The sequence below is a fragment of the Poeciliopsis prolifica genome, unplaced genomic scaffold (assembly GCF_027474105.1).
Source record: "Poeciliopsis prolifica strain line A6 unplaced genomic scaffold, Auburn_PproV2 SCAFFOLD009, whole genome shotgun sequence".
NCBI lineage: Eukaryota > Metazoa > Chordata > Actinopteri > Cyprinodontiformes > Poeciliidae > Poeciliopsis > Poeciliopsis prolifica.
This window is the reverse complement of record NW_026562384.1, coordinates 13664353-13688152: the sequence shown is the minus strand read 5'-3', so window position 1 is coordinate 13688152 and position 23800 is coordinate 13664353. Positions and strand designations below refer to the sequence as shown.

The following is a 23800-nucleotide window of genomic DNA, read 5'->3' as shown; positions in this document are numbered from 1 at the left end:
TGACATGATACAAGTAGGGAAGGGTAATGATTGGAGACACGCTGGCCAGCTAAGCTACAAGCATTAATTCAGTCTGTTAAACAAGCTCATTATGTTATTATGTTCAAGCTGCAGTCACCTTTTTGTTATTTGTAAGAAAAGCTGTGTGAAGAGGGACTTCCATGACTAAAAAGAAAATCAAGCCATTTTGTCTCTGTTTCTTCCCACTGAATTGTTTGTAATCCTTCGGACTGGAGACTCAGCATGAGTTTATTCATTAGCTAGGTGGGCAGTGGAATTAGCCTCTAATAATGCGCTGTGCCTCTCTCTTCTCCTTGATAAGATTTAGAACCTGCTGGTTCTTATTCTACTTATCAAATCAGGGTGGTGGCACCAGAAATGGCACATGTATAAAATTAACTCGGCGACGTGCTATAAACTGGTGCTACAGAGAGTTGTGAAAGAGATTGGAGCGATGAGCGCTAATCCTGATGAGAAATCCTGAAACATGTTACAGACCTGTGATAAACATGGGATTCAGTTGTATAAATCTGGTACAAAAGCTTCACATTTTTTCTTCCTGAATGTAAAATTTTGGACTAATTTTATATATTTGGATATCATAGACAAAAGATTTAGTTGGGTTTGGCACTAGAGAAGAATAAAATAATTGCATGTTTGTAGAGCTGCAGTTTATGAAATCATAGTTACTGTTTCAAAACCAAATGCTGGGAGTAAGATAGCTTGGATAAAATATTTGGAAGACATTTACAATTTGTCCTATATATTAAAACATTTTTGACATTTCTGACTGGACTTAAGCGCATTTTAAATTGTCTCAGTTTATTGTCTAGATGTACAAAGCAGGAAGAGACGAATAAACGTGTAGAACTTTGCATTGATTTATCAGATAAAATTCAAATAAAAAATTACTGAAGTTTGTAGTTCTGTGACAAATTAAAAAAAAATATTTCAGGCTGCTGTCATTAAAAAAAAATACAAAGGCTTGAGGATAATATAAAAATTTCTTAATAATGTGTAATACTCAAATTTCCTGAACTATCATTCTGTAAGCTGAAACGAGCACTTATTGATTTATCGATAGAGCAAACATTTGACTGTGATGTGTAAACACAAGTAATACAGGAAAATTTCAGGATGAAGGTGTAAACATAAACTAACCTGAACACAGTAAAGGTCCAAGTTTATTTAAAAAACAAACAAAAAAACAGTCAGAACAAATAAGCATGAAGTATACCAGGTTAATGTTCTTTCATATAAAACAAGAAAACATGCTGACATGATTATGTAAGAGCTGCATCTTCCTCTTTTCAACTCTGTGACCAGCTGCACTTATTTTCTGGTACATTCTGTGACAAACCAAATCAATAGGGCAGCATCAGCCAAAGCAACATGACGCATGTCCTATCTGTCTGTCGGTAACAAGAACTGTGCCGTTAAAGTGCGCTCATGACTATGCATCCTTGGGTCATGTTAATATTTCCAGCATGGCAGCATGAGCCTCTTCCCCTCTTCCCTTTCATTTTAGAATAAATACTAAAAATCAAACTGAGCTTGAACTTCTGCCATCAGATGCATCGTTTCAGGAATATTTTTCCAAATACTGTTAATCATTAAACAAAATAAATGTGCCCCCAAATGATGCTATTATGAGTTTTCTCTGATCAATAATACAGAAAATTAAAAAGAAAAGGGGTTGCTGCTGTCATTGATAAATTCAGTACCTTGACAGGATTTTAAACCTCTTGTAATTGTTTTTAAACAACTGCAAAATGACCCCCGCTTTTGTTTCTGTCCAGTACTAATATTTGGCCATGAAAGCATATTATTTGTGGTTAAATAAGGTGCAAAAGATATACTTTTGAATTAACTTAATGTTGCTAAAACACAAAACGTCTCAATTTTAAGCAGAGTTAGTTTTAGGTTTTTATTTGGGTTCAAGTGAACAAGAACAAAATGTGTCTAAAGGTTTAATCTATATGTGATTCATTGTGGTTCAGGTTTGTTTGTTTTCTTGCCTTGTTGTACATAAATAATTCATTAAATGACGCGTTAAAATTTTAACTCAATTAATCACATTTTTTGTTTTTGCCTTTGGGCGTTTCTGGTTCACCTGTAAATCTGACACACAGGCAACATCCACAAACGGTAATGGACAATGAAACCACTTATCCTGTCCCACTGGGGATTAACTTCTGCATCAAAAGTTGATCTGATGTGATGCTGGAATCACTTTTGTTCTGTGTCACTTGTGCAAACAGGAGTTAGCTTATCACCAAAGCTATTCAACCCTAAAATGCAAAACATGCTGCAAGCAGGCACAACAATTTAGCAGCAAAAAGGGTTTTTGAATTGAAAATGTTGCATATTTCATATAGTTTGAAATTAAAATACGATTAATTGTTATTGATTACAATTCTTCAACTGAAATTTTTTATTGAACATTGATTTGAGCATTGTGATGCCCAAAGCTCATAAAGATAAAACTGTTTCTTTTTTGGAGAGGGGCTCAAGCACAGGAAACATTTTGGCTTAGACTTATTTGCCAAGAGGGCACAGGATAAAAAAAATGGTTTCCATAAAACTTAAACAGATCCGCACAGAACAAATGAGGCAAGAACTTGAAGCCAAGGAGTTCATAGACAGTCCAGAGAACCTCCAGAACAATAAAGTTTTGACTCACTTGAAGCTCTATACCCAAATCTGGGCTGAAGTGAAGATGAAGGTTCATGCCAGAAGGTTGTCAAATAATTTGGCCGAAGAACAATCTGGGATCCCTCTGGGTTGTTAGAAGCTTGTTGAAAACTACAACCAGTGCCTGCAGGCTGTTATCCAGCAAAATAAACTTCCAGAAAGGGCAGGAAGCATTAAGAGGACTAATAAGTTTGACCCTGTTTTTCTTTTGTGGCTTAATTTAATTTCTGTTTGAAAAACGAAAATATTGGAAGCATCTAAAAACGCCAAGGTTATTTGAAAAAGTTAAAAAGTTTGAACAAGGACACTTTATTCCAGCAGGGTTTCACTTCATATTACTTTTTTTTGTTTACTTCAGAGGGTGTTTTGATACTGTATTGTTTCTTAATGTGTGCATGTGTGTGCTTCTCTTGATTATGCTTTTGCTGCTGTTAATCTGTGAATTTCCTTTCAGACGATAAGAAAAGGATTTTTTCTTTTTTATTAAAAAGCAGAGATGCAATATGTTTGATGGGTTTTCAATGTAAGTGGGTATTTTTGAGGAAAATAAAGGAAATAATTAGGTTATGTGCCCATTTTTCTTACAGTTTTGGGATAAGATGGATCCAACAACAAGCTGCAGACAGAAGCATTAGCAACAAATCCTCTAATCTGAATATGTTTTTGATGGTTTATATCAAAATCAGTGTCAAAAGGTTAAACCCATTAGACTCTGCATGGATCAGTCATGTTGAAAAGCTCTTTTCTTCTCTCTTTCAGCCAATAAGAGTCTGCTTGGAGGAGGTGGAGGTGAGTACCAACCTGTCTGTCTGTTCATCGTCTAGCATGAACTGAACGCAAAGATACCACCATAAATCATGGCCAAAGGATTTATTTCAAGAATAAACCTCTTAATTCGGTGGCTCCAGTAGTGGGTGTTTTGGTGTGAATTTTTCTTTGTGTTTGGTAACAGGCAGGTCTTTGTTGTGGCAGGTGTTCATGGTGCCTTTGCATGCTGCTCAGCGTGCGCCTATCTGCCGTTTTCTCCCTCCATGTTGGTGAACACAGGTGCAAAGTCAATAGTTCATAATTTACTGTAGTGTGAGTGCTGCGGATATAAACAGTCATTTTTTCTACGTATTGTTGACTCAGTGCTTTGCAACGCAAGTGTGATGTTTAGTCGTCCGTGGTTAATCAATATTTGTAATAAATCTACGCTACTAATGCAGTAGCTGCATTCGCTAAGGACACACACACCATTTATACAGCCTGCATGTGTGTGTGTGTGTGTGTACGTTAGGGTTTGCAAATTTGAGGAGTGAGCATTTGCCTGTGGTTGTTTTCTTTTCCTTTGTTCACTCAAACAGCTTCAGCCTCTCAGACCCACCTGCTCGCTCCACTATGCTGCCATTTTTACCCTTCCAATTAGTTTCTGTGTTCTCAGCCGCCATGCTGAACTATTTAGGACACATCAGCGTGCCTGCCTCTCTATGTTCATTTATCAGTGTATGACAGTGGCTTTGCTTGAAGTCCTCAGTGTCTTCATGCACACTAAGGCTTCACCCTGACTCCTAACAACCAGCTCGACGCATCAGAACGGCCAGCCCTCTCATCTCCCATTATGTCACGCAGGCAAGCAGTGAAGTACCTCGAGATCTCCGGCAGCGTTTGATGTTGTCCTCTGGTCTCTGGTGGATTTGCAAAGACAGATGGTTTATGGAGAGCAGTTGATTATGTGTATTCATCTGTCTACTGCATTAAGGTCAATATACAGTGCTGGCCTCTCACAGTTTCGTTTTGTTTGTTTTATTACACAGTCAGACGTTTCAGATCACTGGCCAAATTTTAGTATTTGGCAAAAATAACCATAATAAAAACGCAGGGCAGTTTTCAAACAGTTATTTTATGTATCAGCTGTCAGATCAGTCTAAGTTTAAGAGAAAAAGTAAGTCTCCTTAAACCAAATAACTGGTTGTGTCACCCTCATTACAATCAGTCTTTAACATCGCCTCAGATGAATTTTGGCCCACTCTTTGCAGAATTGGTTAATTTGGAGCAACATTAGAAATGTCAGATTTCTGAGAAGTGTATCTATTCACTCACTGCTTGTTTTGGGGCTCCTTCTGCATGAATTACTGCATCAGTGCAGAGTAACATGGAACCTCTGGTTCTGCTGAGGTGTAATAGAAGCCCAGGTTATTTTCATAGACGTTATCCGCATTTTTGTTATTGGCCCATGTATACATAAAATAAACCCTGCAGATGTGTTTTCTGCACTTGTGCACTTTCAGACCTGTGGAGTACTTCTCACCTTCGTGGTGGGTGTTCCAAAAGGTTTCTCTCTGAAACCTGCTTTCCAAAAGACTCGAGACTCGAAACATGGTTGTGTCTCATGGATGTGAGACTTGTCTTCATTTATTTATTCCAGAGTGTCGTTTGAAAACGACACTCTGTGTGAATTATGGTCGTCTTTGATGCAATAATTTCTTTGATTTTAAATGTGTAAAAACCTAAAATCTTTAAAAGGAAAAATACTTTTTCACAGCATAGTAAACTGGTTTAGTTTATACTTTTGAACCACATCTCTGAATCCGATTGCTTCCCACTTCTCACTTTCTCAGTTGATTTCTCTGAAGTCTCATTGTATTTGTTTCCTTCTCACCGTCTCCTTTTCCAGCTCCGTCCCTGGGGGTTTACCACGGCAGATAGAGCCTGCAGTAGGTGTTAATTAGAGAGAGGTGAGGGTAGAGATGAGTGAAGAATGGAAAAAACAAAAGAAATAGGAGGCAAATGATGCTTAGAACAAAAAGAAAAAGACAGACAAAAGCAACAAAAGGTCCAGTAGTGTTTTGGAGTCAGCCGCTGGGGACAGACGGATGCAAGAGCCGAGCCCAGTGGGGCAAAACACACAAACATCATCTGGAATACATCGCCATTCACTGGGATCCCACTGTACGCCGAGTTACACAGCTCTCATTCACTCAGCGTTTGAGATTGTTTTTGTTTTTTTTAGTCAGAGGTGAGACAACAAAAGGTCTTTATGGTGCTTACTCAGTCTCAAGGGTACCTGGGTAAATGTCATTCAGTTTGATCAAATGCACACCTGCCGACATTGTTTCCACTCGTCAATGCAGAGGAGCACTGTGCTCCGCCGGTGGCGGCGGCGCATCAACAACAAGCTCAAAGGCAGGAAACGAACCTGCTTTAATGTCTGCATCATGCAGCTGTTCATTTATTTTTGCATTTGTCAATGATTCATTGATTTGATGGATTTTTAAAAGTAGAAAATAAAACCAGAAGACGGGGTAATTAGACTACAAGACTTTGAAATTATATTTTTCAATCAGCATTTTGTATTTTCAGCTTTAGCATCAGAGTGTTCACACTTTTCTGGCATTTTTATGTTCCCATACAGTATTAAGACAAGTTTTTTTATTCTCTTTTGAAGTTTTTATTTGGACACTGGCTGCCAATTAAATAGACATGTGTTTTCTATCATTTTATTTGTAGGATATTGTCCAAAATCTAGCTTTTGAGCTTTATATTGTGTTATTATGTAATTTTCTCCTCATAAATATACCTGGAGTATATACCTGCCGCAAAGCACCACCTATTTACCGAAAGCTCCTCTGCAATGTTGCAGTTTCCTGTTGCACTTCCTCTTCACAGCATACCTTTCCACGCCTTCCCCACTCAGCTCCTCCAAACTAGCGGCAGCAGTAGTTAACACTGACTGGCAATAGGGGGAGAAGCTTCTTTAAGAGACAGAGTCCAATATAAAGGGAGCAAAACTGGTTTGCTTGATTGTTTTTGATATGTACTGTACAGCCTTTTTATAACAACTGAAGTTACTTGATTGTGGGATAAAATGTCACTATATGCCTGGAAAATACATCATACCCCCCTTTTAAAAGACCTTCTGTTCATAAACCTGAGGGATAACTGTTTTCCTCATATACCGGATGATTTAGCAGAACAAGATTCTGAAATTGAATATTTCTGTACTTTTTTATCAATTGCAACACCATGACTACAAACAGATTCAAGCTAACACATCGGCTGTCATTGATAAAAAAAAATAAAGTTACATTAGTATAATTACTTGGCAATGCCAGTCTTGCACCCAAGAAGAAATATGAAGACTCAAAATTTTGTTCTTGACAGTGGAGATATCTGAAACATTGCGTTTTTATTCAGGCCTCATCATTAAGCCAACCATACAACATGACTAAATAAGGCTTTACATTAAGTTCCTACTATTTGGGTTGAGTGCTCAGGTGCATGTAGTCCACTGAAGTGGACTACATATCCATCCATGGATGTAACTCCCTGAGAAAAGTATTTTTTCCATGTCTTCAAAACAATTAAAACACTGAAGATGTAATGAGGACACCAGCGTCCGGATTGTAATGTAATGTAAAATGATGCTCTTTGCTAAGCTGTAAAATCCCTTTGATGCCTCTTGATTCGGGTTCATTCCTGTGGATGGTTGTGATTTTGACGTGAACAAACAGACGTATAGAAGGACTTGGACCTTGGCAATAAAAGGTAAAATTGTGCTGCACAGTGGCACAGACAATGTGACGGTGGAAAAGAAAGAGGAACAATGGAAGTGTGAGTCACATCTCAATCAATATTGTCATTGCGTTGTTTGTCAGTCATACCACAATTACATGTTTTTTTGAAACATGCATTCCCTGAGAGGACTGGATTGAAAATAAGTGCATCAATAAAAAAGCAGCTGAAGTTCACAGATGCCCTGCAGAATTAATAGAGAGTGTGGTTCAGTACTTAAGCCAAAGTAGTCAAAATCAACATGAGTATTTATTTAATTAACTGATTTATATAAATATGCTTTTGAAGTTCTTACATCTTCCAATCTAATGGTGGAAGTTATGTTCTTGATGAAGCATCTCACAGCAAATATGTATTTTCAGGTAAAAATGGTTTGAGACATTAAGAATTGTTAATAATTGTTGTAGAAATGAGACTTATCATATGCCTGATAGATTTAGGTGAAGAGAAGGAGCTTCTTAAAGACACAAAGACCCAATTTCAAGATCATACTGCAAAGTCAGTTACTTTTTAAAGCTGTGGCATTTTCAGAACAAGTTAAGATAACATAGTATTTAAAATGTTTTTTATAATTCTATTACTGAAAGTAACATTAACATTTAATATTGTTTCAAAAAGCAACAATAAATTCCCTCTGACCCCTGACCTCACGGGTCCTGCCTTGCTTCTCTTGCAGTGAAGGACAAACATTTATGTTTTGTTTAAATACTGAACATTTTACTAGTTTCTGACTGATGATACATGGAAAGTCTCCCTTAATCTAGGAAGAAATACGCTTTCTGCAATGTGCAGACTTAGAAACTAATATCACATGGCCGTGATCCTCAGACATATTTGTAAAGCTTTGCTTTCATAACAGAGATATTGAAGAGAGAAAGCCATTGTATGGGTTCAGGAGCACAGTTTGTAATGATCGGCATAAACAACTTAAAAACCATTAAGAGAAGAATGCAGGGGCAGGTTTATCTGATGAGGACAGAAACCGAGAGAAAGACAACTTTATGCTCTGATGAACTTAACATTTTGAAATCATGGACACTGAATCATTTGGGCTAAAGAGGACAAAGACCATCTGGCTAATCAACTCACAGTTCAGAAGGCGGCATCTGTGACGACACATGATTGATGGTTTAAATGTTTTGCCCCTCATTCTGCTTTTATTTCACTCCCTCCACATGTCGTATTCATTTTGAATCAGTGTTGTTTTGATTTTAAATAAATTTTACAAAAATCACCAGAACATGGGTGACATATATTGATCATATATGTCAGAGTTTACGTTTGGTATGCGTTTTCCTCAGTTTTTTGGCCCCACATGTTGTCAGACTTAAGCACTTTGTCAGGATGAGAAGCCAAACCTGTTTGTTCATTTCAAGACAAGGTAGATAATGTCCAAAGGTTGGAAGCAGCAGTGTCTCCTTTCATCTGTGGTGCAGTCATGAAAGATGACAGTACAGTTTACCCCCCGGGGTATCACTGATTTGGTACCTTGAAGCAACAAATTGCACATTTTACAGCTTTCTGGGGGTTTCTACTCAGATTTAACACTAACCATGAATCAAAGGACAATGTTTGAGAAGATAACTCTTGGAGATAATTAAAACTTTTACATTCATATTACCTCAGCTTTTAAGCCTAGTAGTAAGACTTAGTGGCGCTGTTCATATTCTAAAATTACTTTATTGATCCATTCACTCTGATTATCACAGCACACTCTACAAATGTTGGCACGTCTTCATAAAAGACCAAAGATAAATTAATCTTTCATTGGGGAGTCATATTAAAAATAATTTTAAAAATCTGACCTTTAATATGAATCTATTTATGTAGTGTGGAGAAAACTTGTGCTCCACTTAGTGGCCCATCTACTTGTTTCTCAAAACTCAACCAAATTATTTGATATGTTTTTAAGTTTTCTGAGTGACTTGGAACTTTAAAATGAGCTATGTTGGACTTTCTAAATATTTCTGTGACATAGAGACTTATTTCATGGAGCCTTTCTTCACATTAGAAAATATGTTTGGACATGCCGTTCAAATAATAATAAAAGGAAATACATACTTCCTCAAATTTTGACCAAAGTCAACATTTTAAAAGGTTTAAAATTACTGTAACTGTGTTGAACGAAGCTGCATGAGGAGCCAGGCAGACATGAGTTTATCACCAGTATCCTAAGATCTTGTTAAGGTGCATGGCAACTTTAACTATTTGGAAAAATAGACATAATGGACAAGAATTGAGTGGCCTCTACTATACATTGAAAAATGGGTCATCAGAGAGTATTTAATAATCTAAAACAGATGGACAAATAAACACAGAAATGGCTCAAATGACACAACTTCAAACTTTTTCCATAGGAATCTCCGTTCGCAAACCAACAAGGTTAAAATTTGGGTGTAAAAACTCCTGTGATGAAGAGAAAAGAGCACAACAGAGAGACATGTTTTTATCTTATTATCTCTGAAAATCCTCTGTGCAATCCTCGCTTAGCACCAGAGAGACTCAATGAATTATTACTTATGTTGGTAAATGCAGAAAAGCATTTGGAAATTTCTGATTATTATGGCTTAGATAGCAAGAAATTCCCCTATGGAGTTCAAAGACTATAAAACTGCTTAAATCAGGAGCCTTTTATACCATGTTTATATTTCCAAATGTTCTAAGCCATAATTAGATTCCCACGATGCTCTAGATCAGCTACATTAATGCATGCAAATGCTTTCATTTAAAAGACAAACGGTGGGTGGACGACGTGTTTCACCAATCTAACACATCAACTTGCTACAAATTCTGGGGCACACAAATATTTTATCTCTATTTTTTTCTGTCAACCACAGTGATACACATCTGACAGTGATACACATCTGACAGTGATACACATCTCAACACAAACAGAAAGTTTTCTCTTCTAAAATATTGACCATGTTTGTTTCTTCCTCTTTATTTAGGACACATTCTGTACACTTTAAGGGATTTCTACACTAAGAACCGTCCAGTTGCTTTCAGATTGGAGCAGATTCACATCATACAAGGTTACAAAGCCAATTTGGACAGTTTGAGTTTACGACAGGTTTTTTGAGGGAAAGCCTAATCTGAAGAAGTCAGGACAGTAATATGCTAATGTAAAATTGATATTGGCACAAGGTGAGAACAGGAAGTCCGCCGAATTGTTGATCACCATTATTTCTGAGACTATTCATGCTCACATAGTTTCTGACAGGCTTAATCCTGTCTGCTTATTCCTTTCCACCTAATAATTTCCTGAATCCTTTGTTTAGCTACAAAAGCTTATGACTGAATGAACGCTACTGACAGGACAAAGCAACGGCTCGTGTTTCACTATTTTTATTGCACAGTACTTAAAGTATAGTGGATAAGAGGAGCAGCAGCCTGTTACTGATCCACTGCGTCGGGCTTGTGAATTCCTTGCATTTCCCAAAGTCCCTTTATTGCACATCGGCAATATGAACAGTGCTTCCTTGCTGTGGGCTGTGGAAGAAGATTACTCTCTGCAACAAAGAAACACTAAGACCCACATGATTTGGCTAACTCTGGCTTCTGCAGCATCATTTGAGCTTTGCCTTGACAACTGTGGTTTTTGTGCCCCTTCTTATCTCTGGGGGGATTGTCTCCTGACCTCTGTGAGCAGCAACATGGCTCCCATTAACCTCCCATTACAGCCAGCCTTTGTTCATTTGGTGCATTTATGATCCAGGCTCAAAGTTGCTTGACTGGTGTTGGATTTCACCAGAAGTTTCATTCCGAATATGTCACACACCTGATTCTAAATGTTGCATAGCAGCAGAAAATAAAACATTTTTGATTCTTTATGGGACATCTCAATGAAATGAGTGCCTTGATTTTTCACATTTTGTCACATTTACAGCCAGAAAATTTACTTCTTGACCAGATCTACTTGCAAAAGAAAGTAGTCCCAAACCAACATCACAGTTTTGGACTTGTGATGTATTTAATTCTTGTTACTCTGATATACTTGAATCCAGTATAGTCATGGAGACCAACAAATGCAACAGACAGGTCAAGTATAAAGATATGGATAGGTTTAAAGCTTGTTAGATCACATCCCAAACTTTAAATATTTTACAGCTCTCTATTAAAACCATCATCTGGAAGTGGAAAATTGGCACAATGGCAAAACTGTTAGCTCCTGGTTTATACCTGCTGTCCAGGCATATTTTATCACTTAGAAAATCTATAAAATTATCCTACTCGGTTCATATTCTTTGAATTTGCCATTCTAGAACCTGCACAGTCTTCTTTATCCTGGAAATGTGCTTTTCCTTACAAGTTGATTCTTATTTTTACCTATGTGCAGGCTTGCATTTTCTCTTTGCTGCTGGTGCTCCTGAATTACCTCACTGAGGGACAGTAAAGGATATTTCTGTTCTATCATTTCTATTCTCATGAAAGACGTCTCAGCAGAGGAGATGTACAGTCGCTATCAGAACCGGCTGTTTTTATTATTTTTGTGGTTGGGTTGGCTGTGCAGATCCACATTTTTGCAACTCAAGTGATACTTACCAAACAGAAAGAGCAGGAAGGCCTTCAAAATAATAATACCAATATAAACAAAATGTTAAATATGCTTCTAAAAACAAAGGAAAAATAACAAGTTTAAGATCAAACTTTGTAGTTACTTGAAGTTCCTCCAATTCTTCAATACAGTCAAATTTTATGTGCAGTGATATTCCCTATTTAAAACAGGAACTGGAGTCAATACACTTCAATCATCAGTATAAAAGTCAGTGGGATTTTTCTAACATCAAAATTATCTTCAGAAATCTACCTCTGCAATTAGTTTAACAATTAACAAACTGAGTCTGCTGAGTTTATCATACAAACTATTTATCAGTCCAATGTTCAAAACGGCTGAAAACGGCGTAATGAAGAGCTTTGTTATGATAAAGCCGGGCATCAGACAGAGTAAAGGCTTCTTAAAGAGACAGGCCATTTTCAAGTCGTCAAATTTCTTTTAAGTTATGTTTGATATATACCGCATTTTAATAATATTTTATGTTATGAAATGGCACCATGAACTTCTGCTTCAGAGTAATACCGCCCCTTTAAAATTTTAGCTCGTTGTGAAGCAGCTATGTAGACACTGCTGGCATTTCACTGATTTGGATCTTTCAAGACATTCAGACATTGCCTTCAATAGATGAGCAGGTTCTCAATTAAAATTCAGCTTCATGCATTTTCTAATTTGTTGCAGACGGGGGGGAAAGCCTGAATCTTTTCTCTCAGGATTTTCTTGCAGAGCTGAAAAGCTCGACTGAATTTGTGTGAGCTGACATCTATAATCAATCCTCAGGAGCGAGGATGGGGCTTGATACCATGTGCTGAAAGTCCCTCGGCTGTGGTCCCATGTGTCTGCAGCTCGCTCTTTCTCTGCTTTCTCTTCATCTGTATTCGGAGACAAATACGAGCAGAGAATAGGCTTGTCTGCTCGCTTTTTAGAACAAATGAACAAAAGAGCATGTATTGTGAATGAAGGGAGAGAGAGGTAGATTGGTTTTGGGGTGTGGAGATGAGAAAAGTGGCAAAGGGTACTTTGTGTGCCTTCCACATGCAGGCAGAGCTGCCTGCCTCGAAGCGTCATACATAAATTTGTTTGTTTCACTGCTGATCGTAATGGGTCACGTTATTGGCTTTGCATTGGCTACACATTTATTTCTATTTATCAGATGTTTCTGTGAGAATGTATGCAGGAGTTCATGTGTGCATGTATGAAGGTGTGTGTGTGTGTGTGCATGTTTGTGCGTCCATCCAACAACAGACCCATCCTAAATGTTGCCTTGGCAACAAGCTGACTGAAGTAAATGAGTGTCCCGGCTTTGCCGAGGGATTGTAGGGAAGCAATATGCCAGCGTTCCACCCCATTAGTTTGATAGACAGGCTGTTTGGCCTATAAGAGGTCAGCTGGCAAGGGCAGCTGTGTTATTATTCCACAAGACAGGCATTAGGATTGGTTTTACTCTTGTGTCAATCTACCTGTTTGTGTGTGTGTCTGTGTGCTGTTTGGGAGGAGGCAAAACTTGTCTTGGCAGTACAATAATTGCCTTGTGTGTTGTTAGGGCTGAGTAATATGCCGATATTGTTAAGCCTTCCTCAGATATACTGTGGTATTAGGTGTTAATTAATAAGCCATGGGATCTTACTTAATGCTGCATGTTACTTATTATTTTGAGCATGTAAGGTATTTCAGATATCTTTTGAAAGGTGCAAAAAAATCTATTTTTATTGTTATCAGAGACATGACTTAATTTTAACAGTAACCAGCAAAAGGCTCATTAAAGCTATTTTGTCGTTTTTTTTTAAGGGTTCTAGGCAAAGTGTCAAATTTATTTGGTCTAATCCAAACTCTCTCAAGTTTAAGTGTCCATTCACACCATCCTTTCAATCAATCTCTAGTTCATTTGCCTATAAACTCTGGTTTATTTGGGAAGGTGTGAATGTGTAATTGAACTCTGATGCAGACCAAAAAACAAACTCTTGTTCACACTAACCCTCTGTCTCGGTTTGGTTGAAGTGAACTCTGGTGCGGTTCAAATGGATACCAAGCAAACTAGAGACTGTTTCAACGACAGGAAATGAATTATGGCCCAGGGAATTCTGGGTAAATACAACAAAAACAAACATGCAAGTCCAGCACTAGTGATAAGATAAAAACTAACATTTTAAACAAAAATAACTACTTCAAAAATAATGTTATGATTATTTCAATGCTGAATAATATTTCTTACCACAGAAATCATTTATAATTGATTACCAATTAGTGAAAAAATATGGAGAAATATAAATTAGGTACTTAAAAGTAGCCTCTTATAAAAGAGTCCAGCTGCAAGAACCAAATCTTAGGAGGTTTGCCTTTTGCTCCTCCTCCCTGCTGTGTTGCACTGTGCTGTTGTGCAAAAGTGTGAACAGCGCATACACCAGCTCAATTGACACGCTAAGACCCTCCTCCTGCATCTGATTGGTTGGTTCTGACCGGTACAATACAAAGTGGACAGAATGTCGTGATTTTTTTTTTTTCTTTTTGATTATCTGTCTCTCTTATACTGTCCAAACATAATGACAGTTTTTATAAGAGTTACCTACCTAATTTAAATATGATTTTATTGCTAAAATATCATTACTGGAACAAGTTGTGAGTGGAACATTTCAGAGCTTCTGTTTTTAAATTGTGCTGCACTCCCTGCAGGTTTGGAGAATTACATTTTTCATACTGAAATGTAAACACACGGTTTCAAGTTTTTTCAGTGCGGTTAAATAAAATTTACAGAAGAAGCTTTAAAGGCAGTATTGTTGATTTATTTATTTTTATTTTTTTGCACCAGGGTGTATGAAATAATGTATCAAAGCCCAATTCTTGTGTCTGCACTGGTGTGTGCTTAGTTGGCGTTGGGTTGAGGGCTGAATGCACTAGCCAGGTAAACATATCGCCAATTATCACCTCACAGCCCCCCCTGTCTCCCGTCCTCCTCAGTCCAGCATCTGTGAGAGATAACACCTAAACTGATCAGCCGTCTGTTTGTTGGCTGTTCACTGCTCTAAAGAAGCCAAAACACTAATAATTTTCACCTTTTTCCCCACATCCATCCATGCCGCACATCTTTTTAATGTGCTCAAAATTCACCTCTTTCCTGTTTTATCCTCGCTCTCTCAGCTTGCTCACTTTTTTCCACTTGATCCACTCCCAAACTCATTTCTCTTTCTCCAGCCGTGTGTCTGTCTCAACCTTTGTTTTGTTGTTTGTCTCCTCCAATCTCTCCTTTTCCTGGAACACTGCGCTTCAATGGCCGGGAACGTTGATGTGATATTTTCAGTGGTAATGAAGGATAAATAATGAATGCTGTTCTTTTAATATGGAAATCAGTTTGACACTTCTTAAAAGATTTTCTTTCACTGTTTTGTAATATAAATTAAAATTCATGACTAATTTATTCTGTTGAGGTCTGTTGGTGGCATTAGTTGTCGCCAATTACAGCTGATTGTTGGTTGTTTAGGTGGCCCATTTGCATGTGACGGGGTCAGTGGAGTATGAACAACAAGTGTCCTTTGACACTGCGACTTTCTGTGGGCTTCGCCTTGCTTGCTGCTTTAATTAAGGCAATATTAGGGAAAGTAATTTAGAGGAAAGATCACAGATACATGAATATTGCAGAAAGAAGTTTTAATGCATTGGTGTACAGCATCCATTTAGACTCAGTATCACTATTTCCTGTTTATTTAACATTTATCACTGCTCTAAGATACAGTCGTGGAAAAATTAGGATATTATATGAAAGAAATTTTAACATATTTGGACATATAAATATTTTATATTAATTTTAATATTGAATATTTTAACCTACAGGGATTCTTAGTATTTTGAAGGAGGTTTGCCCTCATTATCCAGCCTGGTTTGATCCAGACTGATGAAGTGAGGGAGAACACAGAATAGTTGTCTGAAGCCTTACAAAAGAAGATTGTTGCAGTGTATGCGTCTGGTAAGGATTTATAGAGCTTTCTAACAATTTGAAATCAGTCATAGCACTGGAAAGAAAACACTTTACAAAACAACCACCAACATGTGCAGGTTTGGCTGCATCTTCCCCCTGAGATCACAGTGCAAGACGTTAAGAGATATTCAGAAACATTAAAATGTTTTTGCGTCCAAAGTACAATCAAAGAGAGACGGTGCAAGTTCACATTTTAAGAGAAAGAAGAACGCAGACTTGACTGAAGTTTGCTAGAGTGAACATGAACAAAGACGGTCTTCTTTTGTTTTTGGTCATCTCAATCAACATCAACTGAATGGAAAACCTAGCGATGGTGATTGTGATCATTATGAGAAACATTGCAGTGACAACAGCAGTTATTTTGAATGTTATTTTTTTCTCTTTCCTCTCTTATCTCTACTTTCATCACCCTGTAACCCTCAGCATTTTGGAGGCTCTATCCAACTGGATAAATATTACATTAGAATGAAAAATGTAAGTTCACAACACTTGGAATACATTTGAAAGTTCACGCACTGATACTGCGATGGCGATATGTTGTATTCTCGACAGCATGAACCACGTTAGAGGACATGTTTTGCTTAAACCAATTACTCCAGTACAGAAAAACATGGCAGCAGTGCTTTATTTCTTATGTCTCAGCCTTGAGTTTCTGGTTAAGTAATAACAAGACAGCTTAACTTTGTCACATTAATGACTTTTCTGCTTGCTGCTCTTCCACACATGGGAAGGACAGAACTAATAGTTTCCTTGTTGTCAAGATGGTGGGACCCTTGAGTTTACACAGTATAGACTTCTAATGTGATGATTTCTGGCTACATTGGATGTAATTTTATTTTATTTTGGTCATTTGTATAAATAAACATCCGTCATAAAATAAATACTCCAAATTGATCAAAGAGGTGCTAGCTGAAGCTTTATCAATTGTGAAACCAATCCTGAACGCATGTTTACAGAACAAAGACATCACAAGTGTGTTTGTCAGTATTCAGTTTGCAGCTTGGCGTTGCAATACCGAAAAACTGATTCAAGTATCGACCTAATCAGAAATGTAAAGCATCATTATTTACATTTTGTCTTCAGTAAGTCTTCTGTAAAATACATAGCAGTTTTATACCCCCTTTAAATTGTTAAAGGGGGTATAAATAATTTGAGGTAGTTATTAGTGTTAAGCCCTCCTGGTGTGACGGGGCATAAATATGTGTGTGTTTCAGCTTTGGTGAAATACAACCTAATTTCTTCCCTCAGCATGTTGCAAATTGATGCCTAAAGCTGCATGCACAAAGCCACCGGACTGTTGCATCTGCCATCGACACTGCTGTCACTTCCCATTAGACACATTTACAAATATTTCCAACGACGAACTCTAGTTTCACATAGTTGTTATGAATTCATGACTCTGCGTCTGCTTGTTTTTCTTGTTTTAGAAGATGAGGACAATGAAATCCACTGATAGAGATATATGATCAGACATGCAGCTCTCCAGTAGTTTTATTCTTAGAAAGGTGAGTGCAACAGGAACCTCTTTGTGCAACAGCAGAAGTTCAAGCATCTAAATTTTTCAATTATTTTGTCAATCTTGAAAAAAGTGACATGCATCTCTGAAATCTTTCAGAGATCTGAATAAAGGGTTAGAGAACAATATGTTCTTTTGGCAAACAAAAATGCCTCTTTCAAACCACATTGTAAGACAGACAGAGGTTAATGCTATGCAGTAGTTTGCATTTAGTTGCTCTTCATTCATTTGCTTCCACAAAAGGCCAGACTCCTAAGAAGTCATAGTTCACTTTTCTCGACATATCTTCACAAAATGAGTCTGAGGTCAGTCTGCTGTTGTTCAGATGACCTGAAATCTGTTCAAACAAAAACTAGAGATGCAACTATAGAATTTATTTGAGTAGCAGTTTCCAAAAACCTTGAGCTGCAGAAATTTATTTTCAAGAGCTAAAAGCAGCTAAAAAAGCAGCAAATGAAAATATTTTTTCAAAGCTTTGTGTTGTCAGCGATCTTTAATATTTTATATTAAGTGCAGTTGGAACGTCCCTTCCTGTGTGGGAGAGCAGTTGCTTTGAAATCAGAGATTTTCTTTTTTTTTTTTACTTCAGAGTTGATGATTTAAAAGAGCTTTTAGGATATTGGGAATTAGTGCAACTAGTATCTCGGTTGACTTTGTCATATTCTAGATATAGATATATAAAACCTTACAGTAACTCTCCAAATACAGCATAATAAGCAGAAATTGAGTTCCCAAAAAGATAAAACATGGTGACTGTATTGCGTCCTGTTATCTGATGAAAGTCTTGCTCTTTCTTTTGTTTTTGCAGCCTGACCACATACATAATAATGAAAATGGTCAGATTTTTTATTCCATCTTCCATTGTTGTCCTTCTTTTGATTTTAACATTGTTTGCGAACAGTATTCACTCAAAACAAATCTTCTTCCAGTAATCTGGTTGGGCTTGATAAAGCGCATTGATTGATTAAAAGACTGATCCAGTTGAAAATGAGTCAGTACTCACCACCAGCTGATTTCTCTGTCCTCCTCTTGTTTAAACTGCAAGTCATAAATCCATCACGCCTTTATTTTCCAAGGTCTCATCTGGTTAAAATACACAGACGATCCAGTACATTACACACTGTAATTCATTCAGGAAAATCTTTGCCCTGTCAGGTCATGAACACATTTGGAGTCTGATGATGATTTAGGTTCTGTCCTCTAAAAGCTTGATCCAGTCAGGATTCATGGACTTTTCAGGCCTGTTGGCACATCGTTGCTGTTTACCTCGACCCCCTTCCTCTGTCCATTCTTCAGCTGGGGGGATGTTTAGGAATGGAGACTGCAAGAATGGCCTGCTATGCACAATGTCAAGCAGAATCCCTCTGGCCTCCCAGCTAAAAAAAAAATGCAGCTTTTACCAAGATGATAAATCTTGCTAATTATTCTGTCTACAGATTTATTGTTGTGGCAGATTTTTTTTTTGTTTAATTTCCGGCTGTGTGTGACATTGCAAAAACAAATCTGCTGAAATATTTCCATTTTCCGTTCAGTTTAGGCATCTAAATATTTTATGAGGAGAAATGGATTTTAATTTAGCCATTGTTGCTTTCTGCAGCACGAGCAGATGGACTTCATAGTTACAGTTCTGGGAACGTGATAGATAATATCGATGCTCTCGGTCGCAGGCCGACCTTCAGCACTAATACACCTGCATATTTTCCTGCTGTGAGGGAGCGCCGCTGGTGCAGCTTCTCATCAAACGCATCTTTCATTTGCACTCTCTCTTCACTCATGAATTCTTCCTTCATATTTCCAGCCGCATTGAAGTGACAGAGCACTGTCTCAGTCGACCCAGTGGTGTGCAGTACTCCTGCTGGGCTATTACACCGGCTCCCACAGAGGCAGAAGTTGCCACAGCCAGTAAAAAAGCTAACACGCTCTGCCCTGGGTGGATGCAGTCAGACGATAGCTTTCCTGCATTAGTGAGGTGGGAGGCTGATGGGATGAATTAGTATTTATTAACTGTAGTGAAACATTTCAGGCTGTTTTCAGAGACGGAGTGAGCACCGTTTATTCGACCCCCACTCTTCTCATCTTCGTTTGACTCGAAGCAGTCCAAGTTAAACATAAGATCCTCAAAGAGACTTTCAGCTAAATCCACACAGGGTGATTCATGTTCGAGCAAACAGGGTGGCTGCGGAGTCAAAATGACCTCATTTGCTGCTAAATGGACAGGATGTGCTGGCTGCAGTTTGTAGAAGGAATTAAAAAATCATCACGAACACTGCTATAATATGCACCTATACCACATGAGAGGCTGCCGTGATGATTCTTACCGCAGGAAAGATTTAATTCAGCTGCTCAGCACTACCTTAAAATACTTTCCCTGAAGAAGGTGTTCTGAGGTTATCTTTTTGATGTTTCTGCATTTCTTTTGAGCTTTTTTTTCTACCCTTTGTTTGCTGCTAAACACCCTTGAGCGATATTATTGACTCACCAATGAGAACTGTTAATAGCTGCTTCACACAGGAAACTGGTGAAAGCTGTCAATCCCACAGAGACGCCTGCAACACAAACCACCAGAGCTGATTGCAACCACTTAAGACGGCCAGCCTCCAGAGAGTCCTGTCAGTATTAAGCATGTTGTACTCCTATATCACAACACATAATCAATGTACAGTGTACAGGAGGTCAGAGGTCAACCAGCTGGACTATTTCAAGATCTTTAAAGGGATTTTGTTTGTTTTCACAAATAATGCTCATATTTGGAGAATGAATAAATAACATATTTGGAAGATTTCTGTCAAAATATTAAAATAAGAAAAAATGACATGCCAAGAATACATGATTTTGTTTACAGAAAAATCACAATTTACATTGTACCAGTTTTAAAGTAACAATATTATACAAGATTTGGATCAAAGAACCTTTGGGGACTGAAGTTAAGTTTAATTTATTGTTTTCAACAGCATTGATGACCTCACAATCTCTCATTACTAATGTTTTATTGTTGTATTGCTCATTCCTCTGGAGATTAAGTAAATACTCTGATATATTGCAAATAAAATATGTTCAAAATGTGTTGTTCCAAAATAAAAATAAACAAACAAATACATAAACTCCCTATTAAAGATCCTAAAAGTGACCCAAAGGTGTAAGCATTGAATGCAGCATCTCCTCAAGCATAAATACTTGATATATTCCGTCACAGCCAAATTCAGGTTTGATTAAATTTGCTGTAATTATAAATACATTGAATCAATGTAGTGGCTGTTATTCCAATGATTAATTTCTCTAAAAGTTATTTCTTGTTTTGTTGGATTGGATGTTTCGACCTCGTTATGATTTTTTTTTTTTTTTCTGTACCAGAAACTGAGAGGTTTAGTAAACACTAGAGTACAGCAGCAGACGATTTAAAAAGCATGTGAGCAGTTTAAAGTGTGGATCACTAGGTATGGGCAAAATGTGACATTACTGCCTTTGTAAAGGAAAAAAAGAAAAGCTGGAGCAGATTTGGGCCTTATGAGGTAAAGTTATCTAAGATTTAACTGAAGCAGACACACATAATTCAGGGAAGCGGGGAGGTCTAATGGGTGAGAGCAGTCTTGGCCCAGATCTCGTTGATAAAACTAATCACCTTGTATCAGTATTGGCAAAACCAACCCAGATACAAGGGAAGGAATTCAGCTGTCTCAGTGAAGAGGGCAGCACACCATTTAGCCTTACAGCCCTCCCATTTATCATCCCTTTTAGAGAACACTTTTCATATTTGACCCCTTTGTGAGTTTTGTGTGTGAGTGAACTTAGTTTTCTGTAATATCAACAAAGTATTCAAACACTTCACGGAAAAACTGCTAACTTCAGTGTTTTATTGGAATTTTATGTGATAGACTACCAAAGTTAATGTTTTTGAATAAAAGTGGCATAAATTTAGTCTTTTTACCCCTTTACTCTAATGCTCCTAAGTAAATTAATGGTACCTAATTGCTTTTAGAGATCATCTAATGGAGATGCGAACTCTGTCTTCTATAAGAACAGCTGTTCTCTGAAGTCTTCAGAGGTTTTGTTAGGGAGCAAACCTCTGAAATCAAATATCAAAACCGAGGACAGGAGGCAGATGACTGATAACGTTATGGAGAAGTTTAGAGCAAAATTAGGTTATAAAACACTTTAAGCTTTAAACACCTTCACCTCACTTCAGGGTTACTACAAGCCACGCCGAGCTGTTTGTTTCCCCTTAGCAGTTTGATTGACAGAGTTTGCATTCATTGATTGGGCCGGGATTTATGTCACTGCAAACTCAAACAGCGTCTCAACCAACACAGATCCAGGAGCACGTGTCAAATTTTGCTACTAAATCGCCGTGATTTAGCAGCATTGCAAGCAACGTGTCTCTATGAAGAACAGGAGCTCAATGAACACATGAGGAACTGCGATTCCGGTCAACAATCTGTCGGAGCCACAGTTTTGAGCTGGCCAGTGGGAAACAATGGAACTACATGATGTTACTTTAGCATGATGTACATTTTACCCTGTTTGGGATTTTTTTTAAATGAATAAACTCTATGTATAGATTCTGGTTTACATCTTCTGGCTGCATTACCAGATTTCTACACTATAGACAGATTTATAAATATAGCAAAAAATAATCAGCTCATCTCATCTGTTTTTATTTTTGGACCAGCAATAAATTTCTATAAGACAAAATGAAATATCCGGGTTTGTTTACTTGAGTTCATCGATGTTCTCCATTGCTGAATGTCGCTGCTAGCGTCATCGGAGAACCAATGCTCACTCACACATTCATGCCCACAACGCTGAGAAACAGATGCTAATGAAAACTCTCCAAACTGAACCACGCAGTAACCAATCAGAGGAAGACTTGATGTGTGAGCTGCTTTAGCTCTGTGACTTCTCTGAAACAGCTTTAAGATGCCACAGCATATGTGGAGTCAGGTCTGGCCCAGTAAAACCAGTAAAAGTAGAACATTTTACTCCATACGTAAACTGCTGTGTGGCAGAAAACTACCACCGACTATCCCGGGTAGCTGGGTTTGTCCTCAATGTACCTGGTTTTTCTTCAGTGGGAAGGGAAGCTGGTTAGAGTTGATCTGAGTTGCATAAATATGTAAAAGCAGCTTTCAGCAGGAAAACAAGATTAGACATACAGCCAGAGTTACAATGGAATGGATTATAGCTAAGCCTTTATTCTTGCCCCAAATTGGCCCAGTCAAAGTACAGACATAAATCTGTCTGACAATACTTGATGTTTACAGACGCTTTTCATTCATTAGTCTATCACATAAAATTACAATAAAACACACTGAAGATCAGGGTTGTAACATTACAAAATAGAAAAACGGGTCACTCGATGCGTCGAGTTCAGAGAATCTTCACAGATGGTGTCAGTGATTTTTTCTCTCTTATGAATGTGTTTCTCAGTAGTGATGGACTGTAGGGCCACTCCAGAGAGAGTGGAGAAACAAACCCTTTGTCTTCTGACATTTCCAGCAGTCTGCTTCAACCCAAAGCCTTCAGTGAGCACAAGCCTTCTTTGTCGACTGTCACCACCAATAAAGTCTGCCTGGTGTTTTGCCAAAAATAGATTGCTTGGAGCCCTGGAAGATGGATCCAGCGATAATTTTGACTTGTGGATTGGTGGAAAAAGTTTGTTAGATATGAGGCGTTGTAGATCCTGCATGGCTCGGTGGGATCCTGGCGTTATTTCAGCTTGTGCCACCTCAGCATGGACATGGCACATCTGATTTCAGGTCAGCTCTGTGGCCCTGATTTAAGCGAGTCAATTCATCAAGCTGCACAAACAATGCATTAATCAGGTTATGTGAACATGTAGGCTTGAGTAGTTTATGACAGGGGTTATCAGCACTATTTGCTCCAGGGCCAATATTTTTCACAGCAGACAGTGTGGCAAACATCCTTTGATGAGCCTGTCTGGTTTATTGAATCCGTTTCACTCTGACAGTGTTGTCAGGTTTCCTCTGCTCTTATTTCTACGAAAAATGATTGAAAACACTGAAAATATAAGAGAAAAATTTTCCTTTGAATATTCTGGATACATTTTCAATTTAAGCGCCGAACCTTTTATATTCAATCTCAAACGTGGTTTGCGCTTAAAACTGTCTTCACAGTCAAGTATTCTCAGCTCTTCCTCAAAGCTATTTTTCAGCACTCAGACTTAATCCTTTCTGCACAAAATTTCTCTCCTTCTATTTGTTTCTTTCTTGCACTCAAACCTCCCTGCAAAGGTTAAACCTTTACCTCAGGTCTGTCCCCTCTGCCCAGCGTCTTGGAGCAAAGTGGAACCTCCGCCTGGTAACCGCCTCGGCCAATAGAATCACAGCATGTCGTCGCTGTCTTCTTTTGGGGTTCTCCTGTTTGAGATTCCCTCAGTTGATTTCAATCTTGACTTTAAATAAAAATGGCTGCTCTTGAATTCTGGTAGAATGCATCCTCCATACAAACATTACTTAAGAGGGAGCAATAAAATAAAAATGGCATCAAAGTTTATGTT

General features: G+C 37.9%; 1 protein-coding gene across 2 annotated transcripts in view; it reads left to right on the top strand.

The window, feature by feature from the left end:
• macrod1 (mono-ADP ribosylhydrolase 1) overlaps window positions 1–23800 on the top strand; it is a 168760-nt gene that overhangs the window by 86985 nt on the left and 57975 nt on the right. For both annotated transcript variants that reach the window (XM_055034154.1, XM_055034155.1), the window contains exon 4: window positions 3454–3483. In XM_055034154.1, the coding sequence (XP_054890129.1) occupies window positions 3454–3483 (30 nt within the window). The remainder of the gene's footprint in view (window positions 1–3453; window positions 3484–23800) is intronic.